The following is a 19,605-nucleotide window of genomic DNA, read 5'->3' as shown; positions in this document are numbered from 1 at the left end:
CCCTCCGTGGAGCCCGGCCTGGGCCTCGCCAAGGCTGCTGTGTCTATTGTTGAACAGGATGTAACCCGCCCGCCAAGCGCCGCCCACAACCCTGCTCAGGAGGTGAGTTGACACTGTTTGTTTTGGAACCATTTACCAACAAAGGAATGTGTCAGGCTGCTTAGTGAGAAAAGGGTATGTAATGTATGTGTATTTGCGTCCAGATGAGGGAATAATCCAGGTATTCAGTCTGTTTGTGCAAGGACTGACAAAAACTAAGGCTGAGCAAATAGGAAGCCACAAGGAAAGACCAGCTTCTGGGCAGTGCTTCTCTCTCGTTCGCCTCTGGAGTTTTGTTCTACTCCCCAAGCCCTGCCAAAACATTCCTGCCTAAACATGAAACTCTCTTTCAAGAAATGACCAACTGTAACTGGCTCCTCGAAAAAGGGAAGAGCCTTTGTTAAGGCTGCTAGCAAATCTGGGGTTTGGTGATTTTCTAGGCACCTAAGTTAAGCGACAGCTTTGGGCAAAGCCCTCTCTGCCTTTATCCTCCAGGGACAAATCAAAGGGAACGAGGGCACAGAACACATAGCCCTTAGTGGACCGCTTAAGTTGTGCTGAGAAAAACCATGCATCTCAGCATCTTCTAGGGCAAGAAGTAATTCTATACTTTGTAATAAAGCGGTTGCTTTCTCTCCTTTAAACAAACCTTTATAAGGTTCGACGACTATTAGCTATTGGAAACTGTGTGCAAGAAGCGTGATGAAGTGCAGAAAGTGCCAAGGCAAAGACCAAAGTCCAGGCCCCAACAAGCTGAGGTCCTCAGGGACAGGGTTGTGTGGATTGCCAGGAAACATAAAATGACACAGACCAATTCACAAGGGTGCTGGGAGGAGCCTCTATGTTCTTCAGTACAAGCTGGGCCTTTCTGAAATTTGGCCAGATGGATGAAAGCAATGGGGCTTGGACTGAGTTCTTTGGGTGGCCTTCTTTTTCTGTAAGTTAACCTAACAAAATTGGTTTTTAAAATGAAACTCACTTGTTTTTTTTTTTTTTTTAAGATTTTTATTTATTTATTGAGAGAGATAGTGATAGAGAGCATGAGAGGGAGAGAGTCAGAGGGAGAGGCAGACTCCCCGCTGAGCAGGGAGCCCGATGCGGGACTCGATCCCGGGACTCCAGGATCATGACCTGAGCTGAAGGCAGTTGCTTAACCAACTGAGCCACCCAGGCGCCCCTGAAACTCACTTGTTATGGATTTTTCTATGAGGCCAGGGATCATTCTCAATAGACATATGTAGGAAATGTTCTTGAAATGGGTTCAAATTGGACATGGTGTCAGAGTATGTTAACTCAACTGGTAAAAGAGTTTGGTGTTGATAAGTTCAAGGTCCTGAGTGCAATCGTTATTTCCTGGAGGCAGGGAGGGAGCGATCAAGTACTCTACCTAAAGAAAAACTGGCAAGTTATGCTCAATCTGCTTCTCCAAACCCTACTGCTTCAAAAAACACAGGACCCTTTTAGAAGAGTAACCGCTGAGCTGCAAATGACTTCCCCGCTCAACAGGAAGAACACCTCCCTTGGATGCCTTCCCAGGGGCAAGTGAATGTTGGGGACCTGGGCAGGCCGATGCCCATGCCACAGAAATACTTTAAACAGAGGTCAATTCCTTCAACTTCACAGATAAAGCTTACATATAAAGTAGTGAATTCAGACTTTCATTTTGCTCCTCTATCTTTGCAAGTATTCCCCCCCAGTTTTACTGAGATATAATTGACATGGAATATTGTATTAGTTTCAGGTGCACAACATGATGCGTTGGCAGGCATATAGATTGCGAAGTGATAACCACAACGTTTAGTTAACATCCATCATCTCGTGTGGTTAAACCTTTTTTTCTTGTGATGAGAACTTTTAGGATCTGCCACTCTCTTAGCACCTTTCCAATATATGATATAGTACTGTTATCTTTAGTCACCATGCTGTACATTACATCCCCAGAACTTATTTATCTTCTAACTGGAAGTTTTTACCTTTTGACCACCTTCACCCCCTGCCTCTGGCAACCACAACTCTGTATCTACATGTGTGGTTTTTTTAGATTTAACATATAAGTGAGATCATAAAGAATCTATCTTTCTCTATTTCAGATGATGCAAGTATTTTAAATTTTCTTAACTAATCAGTTTATTTAAAAAACTTTGTCGGTGTTCTTAGTGAATGTACATGATATGCTAGGAGAGCTGAACCACACAATAACTATTTATGGAATGCCTACTATATGGAACACACCAAATTCAGTGTTAAGTATAATCTTCTTATTGTATACCTACACCTAAATACAGCCCAAAATGGTATAGGGGTCATGAAGTCTTGAAGTGCAGTTTTCCATATTGGAAAACTTGTGGGGATGATTTGTATGTCACATGAAATAATTAACAAAGCCAAATGGATCAGACAGGATGGAACTGATTTATGATAGTTGGTATATATATGTATATATTTAAAGATTGTTTTTATTTATTTGGCATAGAGAGAGCCAGAGAGCAAGCATAAGCAGGGGGAACGGCAGGCAGGCGAGGAGCAGACTCCCTGCTGAGCAAGGAGCCTGATGCGGGACTCGATCCCAGGACCCTGGGATCATGACCTGAGCCGAAGGCACCCGCTTAACCTACTGAGCCACTCAGGCACCCCGATAGTTGGTATATTTTGTACGTTCCATGTTAAAATGCATGCTGAGTGTTTTTAAGATGCAATATTTATGTACTTGTGATCTGGAAGCATTTCAAGATTCAGGAACGACATCTTCACACAAATGTGTGCAGGAGGATGGTCTCTGTAGCAGCAAGAGCAGATTAGTGATATGTAGAGATGTCAGAAAGAAAGCTGGATAGGAGGCAATTTAAGGGTTTAAAAAAAAAAATCTAAGTCCTGGGTCACTCTGTGGATATATGTGACTCTTTTTTTGATTTTATAGTCACTGCTTTCCCTTAAGTCTTAAGAGTGGTATCAGTCTACTCTTCTGATTTGTAATTCGGAAGTTAGAGCTTTTATTTCTTATTCTCAGTCAAGGAGGGTATGTTTGGTCACTTCTCTTTCTTTAGGATGTGGAATTTTATTGCTGTTTTAACTGAATGTTTATCTCTCTGAAAGCTGTGCTTTCCTTTTTCTAAGGGTGTAAATGTTGGATTAGGCTTAAGTTCTGTGATTCTGGATCTTACTATTGTATTTAAAATCTTGTAATTTGGATTTTAGTGTTTTCCTATTTAAATCAGAGAGAGGTATGTAATTAATCTGTGTTGGAGAAGAAAGACCACCTCAATGTGAAACTGTGGGCATTATCGTCTGAGTGGAGGTGGGGGTGATGGAGCAGCAAAGGGGGGCCTGCCTACTCAGCCTGAGTAAGGCACATTGTCAGCTCCCACAGGCCCCCCTGGGCCTCGTGACCGGCCTCGCATTGTGCAGAGGAGGGAGCTCCACTGTGGTCTCTCTCCACACCCCCTCCCACAGTCCCTCAGCCATTTTACCAAAGAAAGGCCTATCTTTCCCGCACCCTAATCTAACTCTGGCCTACTGCTCCAAGTGTAAACTCTTTCAGGATGGCACATATAGGGAGAATGCAAAATCACAGTTTGGGGGGAACCTTCTTGGGACATAATTTCTTCACAATGTCTTTTAGGGGGTACACTGCAAAAATTGTTTGAAGACTATAGGTACAGAAGAAAGGTGATGGATGATGGAAGCGTAGATTTTGGAGTCAGATGTATTTGGGTTCCAGTTTTGGCCTTATCTCTTGGGTCAAGTTCATTGCCTCCTCTGAACCTAGGCTTCCCCGTTGTTAAACGGAGGGGACAGTATTCCCTCAGAGCACTGACCTGAGAACGAAATGACGAGATATGTAAATTGCTGACACAGTACTAACACGTATTAGTGCCATTTCCCTACAACCCCAACACTTTCTCTCAGTTGGTCAGAGACAGTGCTCTAAAAATTAATACTAGGACTATATTTTTAAATGACATATTCATGAAGCTTCCTCCTGCATAACAATTAATTCAATAAGGAAAAGGAAGTCTGAAGAGCTGACCAGTGTTGGACACATGGTCGCAATCAAATAAGCATGTTAAAACCAAGTATATTCTAAAACTGAAGTATGTAAATCAGCACTTTAGAGTTCAACATAGAGCTCTCTGACAGTTGCAGGAAATTGTGCGACTGCTTTTTCCCCTACAATGTCCATGACTCCTATGGGTGATGCCCCTTCTTGGAGCTCCAGGTCCACCCCCTAGACCGTGGATCCTCCAACACCTCAACACAACTGCCTAATGACTCAGTGTCTCTTAGTAGAGACTGTCAACTTCGTGTGAGCGAGGAGCATGCCATGTTCACTGTGGGTCTCCAGGGCCCAGCCCAGTGCACACAGTATGCTCTATAGATCATTTATTCAAAGAATGGATCGTTCTAATGCTCGTGGAATGTTTTTTTACTGAGTGGTAATTTTGCTGTTCAAATGATATTTGAATCTAAAGGGATATTAAGTATATTTCTGAGGACACAGAGGTGCTGACTTTAGCAAGGTGGTCAAGGATATGTGGTGACAAATTCACTAAATACATCATATCTAAGATTTTTACTTACAGATTTTTAAACATGTCTTATTATGGAATATTTCAAACATATTCAAAAATAGAGAGTATAATAAACCCCTGTCACTTATATCTACTCCCTCTCCCCCACCGTCAAATTATTATTTTTTTGCCACCATCAGATTATTTTGAAGCAAATCCCAGGTATCACATTACTTTACCTTCAGTTACATGTAAATTTTAAAAATTACCCCACTATTCACATTTATTTTTATTTAGCACATTTATTTATTCAGCACATCTTTATGGACATGTTTTCAATCTGCAACTTGATTTCTTTTCTTTTTTTTTTAACGGGAGGGAGCAGGGCAGAGGGAGAGGGAGGGAGAGAATCTTAAGCAGGCTCCATGCCCAGTGCGGAGCCCAACATGGGGCTCGATCTCACAACCCTGAGATCATGACCTGAGCTGAAATCAAGAGTCAGACACTTGACTGACTGAGCCACCCAGGTGCCCCGGCAACTCAATTTCTGATTAGTTTTCCTTTAATAAATCTTTTATTCGTGTTTGTTTTTGTCCTTTCCCATAGGCTTGCACGAACTGTTCCCAGTGTTTAACTGGAAACTGAACACCAAGAGAAAGCATTTCAATGGGTTCCTGGAAAGTATTATCAAACCTGGAATTCCAGGGAGGCTGGTGAGGACTCCTTTGCTCTTAGACATTTGTCCAAGCTTAGAGAGCTGCATCTGACCAAGACAGAAACAGAAGATTCGTATTCCTTCTTGCTGGGTAAAGGGCTCCCTGAACCCACAGATGTGCTAATGTGGTCATTCTGATTATAAGAGTCTGGCACCTCTGCCTATGGCCACAGTTATCTTAGAGGAGTGATTCTTTCTTTTGGCTATGATGCAGAATCACATGCGGAGCCTTTTTTTTTTTTAAGAGTTTATTTATTTATTTTGACAGAGAGAGAGACAGCGAGAGAGGAAACAAGCAGAGGGAGTGGGAGAGGGAGAAGCAGGCTTCCCAGTGAGCAGAGAGCCCGACATGGGGCTTGATCCCAGGACCCCGGGATCATGACCTGAGCCGAAGGCTTAGCGACTGAGCCACCCAGGCACCCCACATGGGGAACCTTTGAAGATAGATTCTCAGAGTTAAAAAACAAAAAACAAAAAAAACCCCAACGAGTCTCACAGGAGATTCTGATATGTAGTCAGAGGGCAGCATCTCTCCCTAGTCATGGGATAAGTCCTGGGACTGAGGGCCTTAAAAAAATGTGTGTGCAACCTAGCGCCCTGATGTTGGTTTCATATTCTCACTAAAAGGAACCCTGGGCTCTTTGGAGAAATGGCTATCTCTAGGATTAGGGCAAGAAATGTATATGATGAGGCTGGAACAGTTGGTAGCACAAGAAAGTATGGAAATGATCAAAATCAAAAACTCCAGAATGATATGAGTATATCAAAGTGATGCAGGAGCCAGCTGCAAGAGCTGGATGGCCAAAGCTGGAATAGTTTGAGCAACAAAATAAAGTAATCTTGCTTATAACCCAAAATGTAAAATAAACATGCACATGCCCATGCTGATACGAATAAATACTTTGGAAAAATAAATGGGAAGAAGAGACAAGTCACTCAGGGCAGAATTCCAAATAATTTTGTATAAACTCCACTCCCAAGGGAAGTGGAGCATAATCTTCACTCCTTAAGTGTAGGATAATATGGAAAAGGTGGGGCAAGAAGAGTTCCTTCCGTGAAGAAACCTGACACAAACACTGCAGTGGTAAGTCATGTTGACAGTATGTACCCGTGGTCTGATGTGATGAGAATGGCACTTTATGTCTGTGGTATTCCTCCCCAAATCTGTAAAACCCAGTCTAATCATAAGAAAAACATCAAGTCTATCCCCACAGAGGGATTCTACAAATACTTGGCTAGTGCTCCTCAAAACACTCAATGTCCTAAAGACAAAGTCTGAGAAATTAGGTAAAAACTAAGGAAATCTGAAAAAGCTATGGACTTTAGCTAATAATAATGGATCAACATTGATTCATGAATTGTAACAAATATACCATATTAATGTAAGATGTTAATAGGGGAAACTGGGTGCGGGGTATATGGGAAATCTCTGTACCATCTTTGTGATTTTTCTGTCAATCTAAAATTATTCTAATGAAGATTATTAATATTGATCAGCTTTAGTATTTGAGGCAACTGTTTAGTTGGATGCATTGTGGTTTTTTTTTTTTTTTAATAGACTTTATTTTCAAGGGCAGTTTTAGATTGACAGGAAAACTGAGCAGATAGTACAGTTTCCATATTACTACCCTCATCTCCAGTTTTCTCTATTATTGACAAGTTGCATTAGCGTGGTAAATTGTTTATAACGAATGAACCAATATTGATACATTATTATCAACTAAAGTCCATAGTCTAAATTAAGGTTCATTCTATGTTGTACAGGTCTAAGGGTTTTGACCAATGTATAATGGGCAGAATAATTTTACTGCCCCAAAAAATCTCCTGTGCTTTACTTACTCATTTTTCCTTATGTACTCCTGAGCCCCTGGTAATCACTGATTTTATTTTTTATTGTCTCTACAGTTTTGCCCCTTTCAGAATGTCATATAGTTGGACTCGTACAGTATGTAGCCTTTTCAGACTGGCTTTCACTCTGTAATATGCATTTAAGGTTCCTCCATGTCCTTTTGTGGCCTGAGAGTTTCTTTCTTTTATCACTGGATAATATTCCATCACATGGATATACCACAGTTTATTTATCCAACCACACCTGAAGGACATGTCAGTTGTTCCCAGGTTTTGACGATTATGAGTAGACCCACTATAAACATCTATGTGCAGGGTTTTGTGTGGACATAAATTATCAACTCACGTGTTATTTAGAAATACATTGTTTCATCCCCAAATGTGTTGGGATTTTGCAGGTATCGTTCTTTTTTTTCTTTAAGATTTTATTTATTTATTTGACAGAGAGAGACACAGCGAGAGAGGGAACACAAGCAGGGGGAGTGGGAGAGGGAGAAGCAGGCTTCCCGTTGAGCAGGGAGCCTGATGCGGAGCTCGATCCCAGAACCCTGGGATCATGACCTGAGCCGAAGGCAGACACTTAACGACTGAGCCACCCAGGCGCCCCTTGCAGGTATTGTTCTGTTACTGATTTCTAGTTTAATTTCATTATGGTCTGGGAGCGTACTTTGCATGATTTCTATTCTTATAAATTTGTTCAGATGTATTTTATGGCCCAGAATATGGTCTCTCTTGTTAAAGGTTCCATGTGAGCTTGAGAAGAATGCATATTCTGTTGTTGCTGGATGAACAACATGAATTGGCAGAGACGTCAATTAGATCCAGTTGACTGATAGTGCCTTTCAGTTTAACGATATGCTTAAACTGATTTTCTGCCTGCTGGATCTGTCAGTTTCTAACAGAGGGGTGTTGAAGTCTCTCTAATAGTGGATATATATGTATAGTTGTGGGTTTCTTTCTCCTCGTAGTTTTATTAATTTTTTTGCCGCATGTATCTTGACTCTGCTTGTGCACGTTAAGGAGTATTGTGTCTTCTTGGAGAACTGACCCCTTTATCATTATGTAATGCCCCTCTTTATCCCTGTGTGAAGTATTGGTATTATTTCTTTAAATATTCAACAAAATTCATCGGTGAAGCCATCTGGCTTCTTTATGGGAAGATTTAAAAATGACTAATTCAGTTTTTTTACTTGTTATAGGGCTATTCATATTTCTATTTCTTCTTGAGTCTGTTTTGGTAATTTGTCTTTCTAGAAATGTATCCATTTCATCTAAGTTGTCTAACTTGTTGGAATAAAGTCATTTATGGTATCTCTTTATAATTCTTTTAATTGCTTTTTCCTTCCTGATTTTGAGTAGTTGTGTCTTTTCTCTTAATTTCTTGTTCAGTCTAGCCAAAGAGTTGTCAATTTTGTTGATTCTTTCAAAGAACCAACTTGTGGTTTCACTGATGTACTCTTTTTCTGTCTTCCATTTCAATGATATCTGCTCTAATCTTTACTCTTTCTTTTCCTCTGCTTGCTTTGGACTTAGTTTGCTCTTTGTTATCTAGTTTCTTAAAGTGGATTTTTTTGGTAATGGATTTCAGACCTTTCTTTTTTTTTTTCTGACATGTTTTTCATGATATGTTTATAGCTATAGGTTTCACTCTAAATACTATGTTAGCTGCATTCCATACCTTTTGACATTTTATATTTCATTTTCATTCATTTAAAAATATTTTAAATTTCTCTTGTAATTTATTTCTTCTTTGACCCATACGTTTTTAGTGTGTATTGTTTAATTTCCAAATATTTGAGGGTTTCTCAGATTTTTTTCTATTGGGGATCTTAATTCAATGTGTCAGAGAATATACTTGGTATGGTTTCAATTTTAAAAATTTATTGAAACTTGTAGGGCACCTGGGTGGTTCAGTCAGTTAAGTGTCTGCGTTCGGTTCAGATCATGATCCCAGGGTCCTGGGATCAAGCCCAGAATCGGGTTCCTTGCTCAGTGGGGAGTCTGCTTCTCCCTCTCCCTCTGCCCCTGCCCCCTGCTTGTGCTCTCTCGCTCTCTCTCTTGCTCTCAATAAATAAAATCTTTAAACAAAATCTGAAACTTGTTTTGTGACCCAGAATATAGTTTATACAGTTGGAAGCATTTTTTAATTTAATTTTAATTTTTTTATTAAATACTTTCAATTGTGATATAATATATATACCATTAAATGCATTCTTTTAAAATATACAATTCCCTGATTTTTAATGTATTCACAAGACCTTGTAACCATCACCACAGTCTAATTCCAGAACATTTTTGTCACTCCTAAAACAAATCTGTACCCGTTAGGAGTTACTCACTTTCCTTTCCCCGATGCCCCAGGCAACTACTAATCTACTTTTGGTCTCTATAGATTTGCCTATTTGGGACATTTCATATACACAGAATATAAAATATGTGGCCTTTTGTGTCTGCCTTCTTTCACTTGGCATAATGTTTTTGAGGTTCACCCACACTGGTAAGCATGTGGCAGTCAGATTCCTTTTCAGGCTGAATCATATTCCATTGTATGGATATACCACATCTTGTTTATCCATTCATCAGTTGATGGACATTTATGTTGTTTCCACTTTTTGACTATTATGAATGCTGCTATGAACATCTGTGTACAAGTTTTTGTGTGGTGTATGTTTTTAAGAAGTCTATAATCTCTAGGCTATGAGTTAAGTACCTGTACTCAGGAAACGAGGCTGAAGTGTGTGTGTGTGTCTCTGTGTGTGTGTGTGTGTGTATGTGTCTTTCTGTGTGTGGGGCCAACCCAAGTTCCTGTATGCTTACAAAGAGTCTTTGGGTTTAAGAAGAGGCCAGAAGGGCTGAGTCAACTCTTAATATCGTAGCTTCACCCTAAATGCTTCAGACCTCCCTGGCTACATGCCTCCCCTTCTGTTCTGAACCACAGACTAAGTGAGCCCTGCTGGGTGGGAAATGAGGCATGATTTCATGGCCAAAGAAGCCAGTGCACAGACACATAAACAGTATATATTTCTAGGATGCTTTTGGAATGAAAGGAAAAGTGATATGTATCATTTTGTGATTCAAGAAAAGCAATAGTAAAAACCCCACTCTCAAGTTAGTGCGGGAAGAAAATCATCCATCAATCAATGAATGTGATGATGCCCAAATATTACTTTGGTTAGAAAAATAATCCCACACAAACTCCCACTTTTCTCTCCTTTGGATCCTAAAACTTTCATCACCACACTACAGCGCATCTGTGGAGAAAAGCATGTGGTGAGCCAGACAGCTGTTCCCCAGGGTCTTGTAGTTTTATGCCTGGCGGTCCGTCCAGTTTTAGCCTTGCTCTCAGACTGTGATTTCCCATTGCCTATCACTTAGCCCTGAAGTATTGTGAGGATTCTTCCTCCCTGATTCTAAAATGAATCCCCACATTCTAAAAATGAATCTGAACGCTCTTCGTTATCTAAGAAGGCAGACATAGGTGATGTTTCTTTGCAACTCTGTTATCTCATTCTAGATAAAGATAGTGAAGTGAGTTGGGAATAAATATAGGAAACCAAAGGGTAAAAAATGTTCTCCAAGAATAAGGGAAATCTGATACAAGCAAAGAGACAGAGATACAGTACAAGACCAGAAGTTGGCCAGATCTGACCAAATAAAACTGCATGTGACATATTCAGGTATACATTTATAAGACAAGAGAGTCTGTACCTGCTTGTTGAAATATCCTCAAAAGGGTAGAGGATCTCTCCATTGTTACAGATTTCACAGATGAACCCCTTCTGGCTACAAAGACTGCAGCTGTACACGTGTGAGGTGGCAAATTTAATGACCTTGCCCAAGAATGGAGCCAGCTTCCCCTCTATCACCTGCGGAAAGAGAAATGGGACAGGGAAGCAGATCCATTGAGAACAGAAGTCTTGCAGACACAGGAAGACTGGAATTCCTTTCCTTTACACAACAGGAAAACCTCTAATTATAATTTCTCAGCAACTCTGAGGAAGAAAAGACATAGTATTTTCACTCCAAAAGAACTCTCTGGTTTAAACCACTGGAGGTTGGGAAATGAAGATGTTGAAACTTCTTTTGTATTCCTCTTTCTCTGTAGTGTGATATAGGGGATTGAGGACCAACAAATGGGGAATGCTACTTTATAGACCAACTTACCGTTATGGTGTGGTATAAGAGGGGTGTGGTGGATTTCCCAAAATAGAAAATGTACAAGGTAAATATTAATGTAGAATTTTATGTTGTAAATTCAACAATACCTATCCTCTGATGAGTTAATGGTATAGCTTTTTTGCCATCTCCCCCAAAACATGTAACAAACGTGGAAAATGAGGTTTCTCTTGCTGCTGCTAAGTATGTTAACATAAAGAGGTTGTGATCTGACAGTCTAAGAGCCACATTCAGCCTGAGGGTTTTTTTGTTTTGTTTTGTTTTTAAATCTCTCAGTGTTTTAGAAAATGAGCCAATTTGAAAACTGGGAGATTTCACAGAAAAATCCAGAATTTTGGCTTCTTTTGAAAAATCATCAGATTTAGCAAAAGTAGGCCTGAATTCCAACATGATGAGGATCCTGGCTGTGAGTAGGGGCTGCTTGCTCCTACTGAGGCACATGCTCTGCAGCCCACAGTTGTCCCTTCTAGGTCCTGCTATTTTGCATCTGTCTGCCTCCCACCATCACCTTACCTGTTGGCCTGCAAACATCCATGAGTTTGGAACCAGTGGTTAGTCAGATCCCACCTCACTTAACTAATACTGAATGGGTTTCAAAGACTTCAGTAGTACAATACTAACAGGAAAAATAATCTGCCTTCTCTCTCATTCATGCATCTGCATATACATGCTGATTCCAATATAAAACAATAAAGATTAAATTTACTTTGGAAATAGCTGAAAATAACTGGTAATAGCTGGATACTTTCAAATAAATACAGAGTTAAAATGACAATTTTACATAAAAATAACATCTGAGGGCACTGTGGTAAATCATACCTAAGGAGAAATTACGATGTCAAGGTGAATAGATAGCAGTAGCGGATAGAAAGACTACAAGGAATGTAACAATGTATTTTGCAAAAAATGAAGCTATATATAATATTGGAGATAAACTCCAAGTTTTGTTTTTAAACATCATGGGATAATCTTATGGTGTTTTAAAAATGAATATAACAGTAGTTAACTCTAAGGAAGGGAACAAGTTGGAAAAGCAAGTCTTTTACTTTGTAGATATATAGGGTTTTTTTTGCATTTTTAAAAAACAATGTATATTATTTTTGTATTAAGATGCAGAAAATGAACAGAAAAATAAGGTTCACTGCTTTATAAGAGTGGATTTTTTTTTTCTTTATAAAGGGGGTAGAAATTATGCTGGCTGGTTTTTGAGTCAAGTAAGTACATTTTCCACAATTCTTTCACTTACTCTGCTCTACACTTCCTTCAGGAAGCCATAGGTTGACCTGCTTTATTTATGTTTTCTCAAGAACCATTAACTTTGATCAACCCCAGTAACATGTACTCCTAATGCCACCACCATGATACACACTTTCTAAGAAATAACCACTACCAAATCTTATACCAACCACCGGTAAACACTTTCCAATGTGTCATAGGGTTATTTCTAAATTGTGGTAACAACAGTTCAGCTGAGTTTGGTTTTACTTATGTTACTCTTTCCTAAACAACCAAGGTTAATGACACATTCAGAGATGCACTGACAAAATAGGGTCCATTTAGGGGAAAACATCAGTATCTAGAATAGTCCAGAAACCAGGTGAGTAAAGGTTGTTTGGAGGGACTGAAGGGAGGACGTGGAGGAAGACATGAAATTTATCATCTAGGATCTAAAGCAGAAGACTGGGCATCTTATGCATAAAGGTTTTTTTTTATTTTATTTTAAAGATTTTGTTTATTTGAGAGAAAGACAGAGAAAAGGGGAGAGGGAGAGGGAGAAGCAGACTCCCCACTGAGTGTGGAACCCAATGTGGGACTCAATCCCAGGACATCAGGACCTGCGCCAAAGTCAGATGCTTAACCAACTGAGCCCCATAAAGTTTTTTTTTTCCTATTAGAAAACTTCCTTGAGATAAAGGCCGAGAACAATTTGAAGGCTTTTGAAATACTTCACCAAATTTACACTGCCAGAAATGTAAATTTATTCCTACTTGGAGACTTCAATGTGCTTTAAAAAATTAATTTGGGGGCACCTGGGTGGCTCAGTCAGTTAATGTCTGCCCCGGGGTCCTGGGATTGAGCCCCGCATCAGACTCCCTGCTCAGTGGGAAGTCTGCTTCTCTCTCTCCCCTTGCCCCTCCACTCCGCTCGTGCTCTCTCTCACTCACTCTCTCAAATAAATAGATAAAATCTTAAAAAAAAGTTAATTTGGGGGCTGGTATCTTTATAATATTTATCCTCCCTATTTAAGAACCTTACCTATATCTCCATTTTATGAAATCTTCATTTGTTATTGCTTAATAAAATTTTGGGTTTTTTCCCTATATAAGCTACCCATCCTATTATTTAGGTTATTTCAGGGTTAAACTTTTATATAATATTTTTCTTATTAGCTATTGTTGGTATTTAGAATATACTGACATCTGTGTATATCTTATAAATATAACTATATTACTGAGTTTTCATGAATGCAAATCATTTTTAGGTGATTCTTTCAGGTTTTCTGAAAGTAATAACTTGGTCCCTTCCTTTCTAATATTATATCTCTTACTTACGTTTCATGTCTTATTTCATCATCCAGTGATCCTAAAATAATTTTACGTAATGATGGTGTTAGCGGATATTTTTGCTATTTCCATGAGAATCAAACTGGAAATTATGTAGTCTACAGTGAGGGGTTCATTTTCTCCATCAAACACATATATATTGTCATTCACATTTATTAATTCCTTCTTCTTTTTAATAACAGCTTTGACATATAATTCACATGCCATGTAATTCACCTATGTTAAATGGTTTTTAGTATATTCACAGAGTTGTGTACCATCATCACAGTCAATTTTAGAACATTTCATCAACACTTGCAGAAAATCCTGTACCTATTAGCAGTTACTCCTCTTTCCCCCATAACCTGTCCCCCCTCCCCCAAGCCCTAGGGAATCAATAATTTTTTTTTTTTTTTTTGTCTCTATAGATTTACCTCTTCTGGACATTTCATATAAATAGACTCATACTGGCTTCTTTCACTCAGCATAATGTTTTCAAGGTTCACGTTGATTTTGTTTTGAATATCTCTGGTGCCAGAATATCTCTTGCCCCAGCTATTAATCACTCCTCTCTAGATTAAGGAGATCATCTTCTAGTTTTATTTCTGGATGCCAGTCTTTTCCCTTTGGTCCATCCAGCATATATACTAATCAGTTCTGGACATCATTTTTATCAAGTATCATTTCTTCTTCCAAATCTTGGTGAATTCTTATTTTATTATTAATAAGAACTCTTCACTCATTCATTTCATAAAATTCTATTGAGTGACTATGTCCTAGATACTCCGTATACGAGTGAACCGGCCAAGACCGGAGCTTACATTTTTGCTTGGTGTGCGAGTGTCTCCATAAGCTGATTCCATACTATTTATCCAAGCTCATTTTCCATTTCCTACTACGTATCTTCCACTGTGAGAAAACTTTTCCCTGTGTAGAATATGCTTACTTTTTCTCTTGTGCCTTTCCTCATGTCATTTCCTCTATCTTAGGTTTCACTTCTTAATACTTACTTAAATTTCACCTAGGCTTCATGGCTCAGATCTAGTCAGCTTGATCTGGAAAGCTATCGTTGGCTACTTCAGCTGTTACAGATCTTTACTTTTATATCATATAATTTAATACAGAACTTGATGCTGTTTTGTGCTCTTTACTATTGTTTAACATGTGATTGTTTTGCTTATCCAACTAGATTGAACATATAAAAATGGTGATTTTATATGGAGCAGTCTAAGAATGTAAATTGCCCAAAGGCAAAGAAGGGGTCTCATACTTGTTTTAAGTATTCCTTCTCTGCCAGGGACATAAGTTCTTGTTGACTGACTGGGGATGCCTTCCTGTTTTTCTCCTGGGCAGCAGCTGCATGTTAGGGCTATCTCTGTGTCACAAACATTTTTAATCATTCTGCTGTGTGATTTAGGGAGAAGCATAAAGAGTGCGTGGGCCTGGTGGCTGCTTAGCTGTTCAGGAACTTTTTTTTTGCTCTTTATACTTAATTAATTGTTCTTCCTATTTGTTAGCTTAGGTTCATGGCCACGTTCCAAAGAGCTGAAGATGCTGAAAGTTTTTCCTCCAGAAAAGTGAGGTAATACTCTGTATATTTATTTTAGAATTTACATATATTTCTTTAATATTATAGAAAAGAAAACTTCAGACTTATAATGTTCCAGAGGTCCAGATATATTTAGGAGGTTTAAAGCTTGTCTTTGAATACAACTACTAGCAGCACTGGAAATAGAATCCAGCTCTTCTGGCTTCTGGTCTAGAGGTTTCATCACTACAAAGAAGTAGGTTCTAGGTATGAAATCTCCTAGGGTTCTTTTTAAAAATCAGACATAGAGGGGCACCTGGGTGGCTCAGCTGCTTAAACGTCTGCCTTCGGCTCAGGTCATGATCCCGGAGTCTGGGGATCAAGCCCCGCATCGGGCTCCCTGCTCAGCGGGGAGTCTGCTTCTCCCTCTGCCCCTCACCCCACTCTCGTGCATGCTCTGTCTCTCAAATAAATAAATAAAATCTTAAAAAATTACCACATCCTTTAAAAAATAAAAATCCGGTATAACTTTGCTTTGGATAATTGCTTAAAAAGAAATCAAGTGTCCTACCCCCACCACCTCCTCCTGCCTCCAAGAGTCTTGTAACTTTCTCTCCCAGTTCCTAGCCATCTTGGTGGGGGGTTAAGGTTAGGGACATATTCCATAAACATCACGAAGATGGTGGCCTCAAAGACGACCAAAGCCCGAGGAGCCACTATCTTCAGGTTCCAACTGAGAACAAAGTAGAAAAGAGCTGCCAGGATGCCAATGGACCTGGAAAATGACCATGGGTAGGACAAAGTCAAATGTCCAACAAGGCAACAAATTGGCCAAGGGCAGAGGCTGAGAGAAGTCAGACATGAGAACTCTTCTATGTCAACCCTAAATTGGAACACCTCCCTAGGTAGTGTTACTGCCTAGAGTAACCACAGTCTTCAACAGGGCCCAGCATGGGGAAAAGTTCTACGAACTGTGTATTTAGATTAGAGCTGATCCAGGGGATTCTGATATCACTAAGAGCAAGCCAGGACTGATCAGGACAAAGTAAACCACAAAAGTGCTTCCTTAATAAAACGGGCCAAAGCTTGTTTAAAAAAAACAAAACAAAGCAAAACCTAACTATCATAGCTTTTGCTTCTTGACAACTTGGCTGTATTTTCCTGGTGTGTGTGGTCGTTTGATTCATCAGGGAATCTCCCAGAGAGGCTGACATTACAGAGTTACCATACTCCCTCAGAACTTAGTTGTCTTTGGGTACTGGGAAGCAGCAAAGCACAGTGGAAAAGGCAAAGCTGATCTGAGGACAAATTCTAGTTCATCTGCCTTCCAGCCATGAGACGTTGGCAAGTTACTTAACCTTTTCGAGGCTCAGTTCCTCAACTGAAAAATTAGGATAATATCTACCTTGCAGGGTTGAGGGATGGATCAGATTTAATATAATGAAAGCACTGGACATAATGTCTAACTTAGAGCATGTGATTAATAAATAATAGCTTACTATTTATCTTAATCTAAACAGAAATTTTATATGATTTAGATTGATTCCTTCTTTCAAACACTTGAGATTTGTAATTAATCACAGGTTAATGTAACTTTATAATAATCCATCAAAAGTCACAAGGCCATTCCATGTTTAGCGTAACAAGGCTAGTGGTTTTAGTTAACAAGGTGGTCATTTCAGGATGTCAGGAGTGAAGGTGAACTGGACCTCTGAGATGAGGTTTAGTTATCCCTCCACTTATCTTCCCCAAGTGGCCAGTCTACTTGAACAAAATCACGACAAAGTAATTAGCAGAAAACATCTGTAGCTCTTCCCCCATCTGCTAACCCCCTGCACTTCTCCTTCACCTTCTCCATACCAAGCTGCCCATCTGCTTGAGAAAAGGCAGATGCCCAAAATAGAGAAAATGAGTTTGCTTCTGTTTTCCATTACACTTAATTTCTTGTACTAAGGAAGGTACTAGTCTGATTGACTTAGTCGGAGGGTATGCATATGTGATTATTTCAGAGGTATTTTACTGGTCAGGTAGTCGAAGAATACACACTTTCATTTGTGATTTAAAATTATGTGTCCTCTCATCACACGGCAGGATAAGGATCCAGCTGGTATCTTCTTCCCAATTTTGCTATTGTTTATTTTTGCAATCTTTGTACGAATTCTTTGCACTCATCACTTCAGGTATTTCTAAAACTCAAGGAGTCATCCAATGTCACTTTTCATCCTCCAGCTGGCTGACCGATATACCAACTATGCTTACCCTTCTGGGACTGCAGAGCCCACGAAAGCTGCCTGGTTGAACTTCCAGCTCAGGGACACACACATTTTCCCCCCCTTCTATTCTGGTCAAGATGGTCAGCATTGGAATTTGAGGCCTATGGCTTTCTTGCAGACTAAGACAACAGACTTTATTTGATTTACTTTCTTGCAAACCAATCAAAAATTACAATTAAGTTAAAAAATAACCTAGTGCTGCCTTCTCCAAACCATAGTTTCAGAAACAGCTGCTTATTACTCATGTGTGGCACCAGGAAATTGCAGTGTCCTGTTCAAGGTCTGTGGCCAATAGAGATCTGTGGGATTGGGAAAAGGGCACAAATGATTCTTTTATGTCCGTTACCTTCACTCCCTTGGCGCCACCACACCATTCAAAATCTACAGGGGGAGAGGGACAGACCACTAGTAACTTGGGCAAGAAAAAAAGAAAAAAACTCTTTCTCATTGAATTTCTTTATGCATCGGCTCATTGCTTTCCCCTGATGTGTCAAGTTACCTTCCATTTCAATACAAGCACTCCTCAGTCATTGTGTAACATCTAGATTCTGGACAACTGTTGGGAATACTGTGATGAAGAGGGATGTTGCACTTGACAGATGGCCCTTCCTCAAAAGTCGAGCCAGAAGACCCCATTCATGGTAAACAAAGCCACCTGCCATTCACTAGTAACAAGCTAGCTTGATGAAATCAAAGAATCAAAACTGTCACACACTGTAAAATGATTTCAAATATAATTTAGTTTGCATTTGCTTGGCCAGAGGACCATGATAGGTTGTGCTCACTATTTTTTCTCTGAGTGCCATTTCTCAGCATTAACATGTGGATACCATGAAGTCTAGTGATCCCGGTCAGGTGAGTTCGTGGAGAGTTAGGAAAAGCAGTCTGTAGATTCTGCTCAGGTTTGAAAACCCTAACACTCAGTGAGAATATTCTGAATCTTTATTCAATTCTAAATTTTACCATTCTTAATTGTAAGTCCTTAAAAATAGAAAATAAAAAGCATACCACCATATTATTTTTCTTAAAAATAGAAAATAACTAGGGGCGCCTGGCCGGCTCAGTCAGCAGAGCACGCGATTCTGGATCTTGGGGTTGTGAGTTCTCCCACATTGGGCGTAGAACTTACTCAAAAAGGGGGAAGAAAAGGAAATAACTAGTACAATGTTTTCCTATTTCAAAAAGTTTGTTAAAACCCCATTTTCCCATAACTAGCCTTTGAGTGCCTTTTTTTTTTTCTTTCTAAAGAGAGGGACAGCATGAGTCGGGTGAGGGGCAGAGGAAGAGAATCTCAAGCCGACTCTCTGCTGAGCGCAGAACCCGATGCAGGGCTCGATCTCACGACCGTGATCATGACCTGAGCTGAAACCAAGACTCAGACGCTCAACTGACTGAGCCAGCCAGGTGCCCCTGAGCTCCTTATAATGGCTCAGTGCTGGGAGGTTTGTGCATAAACAGAAAACTTCTCTGGTCAGCTGTTCCCCACCCCTCTCATAGGACGGAAACTTTGGCTAATCAAGCACTTCACTGTGGGTGGATTATGAGGTTACCAATTAGCTCTTATCTGAGCCTCTCCCAAAGGTGACAATTTCTACTTAGACTTTGTAAACTAGGTGATAATTTAATCTGGGTTGATGTAATTGGGTAGATTTGTGAGTGGCCATCATCATTTCCATCAAATCGCATTTTGCTTCCTGCTGGAAACAATCTCAGGGAATAAAAGAAAAACAATTTCTTTTTTTCTTTTTTTTAAAGATTTTATTTATTTATTTGAGAGAGAGAATGAGATAGAGAGAGCATGAGAGGGGGGAGGGTCAGAGGGAGAAACAGACTCCCTGCTGAGCAGGGAGCCCGATGCGGGACTCAATCCCAGGACCAGGATCATGACTTGAGCTGAAGGCAGTCGCTTAACCAACTGAGCCACCCAGGCGCCCAAAAGAAAAACAATTTCAATTTCAATTTTCTTTAATGGGTG

The 19,605-nt window shown here is 39.8% G+C and overlaps 1 protein-coding gene across 3 annotated transcripts in view; it reads right to left on the bottom strand.

Moving 5' to 3' along the window:
* Positions 1 to 19,605, bottom strand: part of PLEKHM3 (pleckstrin homology domain containing M3) — a 181,169-nt gene that overhangs the window by 19,417 nt on the left and 142,147 nt on the right. For 2 of the 3 annotated variants that reach the window (XM_035007266.1, XM_035007267.1), the window contains exon 7: positions 9,322 to 10,976. In XM_035007266.1, the coding sequence (XP_034863157.1) occupies positions 10,611 to 10,976 (366 nt within the window). In that variant the 3' untranslated portion in view covers positions 9,322 to 10,610. Of the gene's footprint in view, positions 1 to 9,321; positions 10,977 to 19,605 lie in introns of those variants that run through there. The other variant, XM_035007268.1, reaches the window with a different exon arrangement.

The sequence above is a fragment of the Mirounga leonina genome, unplaced genomic scaffold (assembly GCF_011800145.1).
Source record: "Mirounga leonina isolate KUSES-001 unplaced genomic scaffold, KU_Mleo_1.0 Mir_151, whole genome shotgun sequence".
Classification (NCBI taxonomy): domain Eukaryota; kingdom Metazoa; phylum Chordata; class Mammalia; order Carnivora; family Phocidae; genus Mirounga; species Mirounga leonina.
This window is presented reverse-complemented; position numbering and strand designations above follow the sequence as displayed.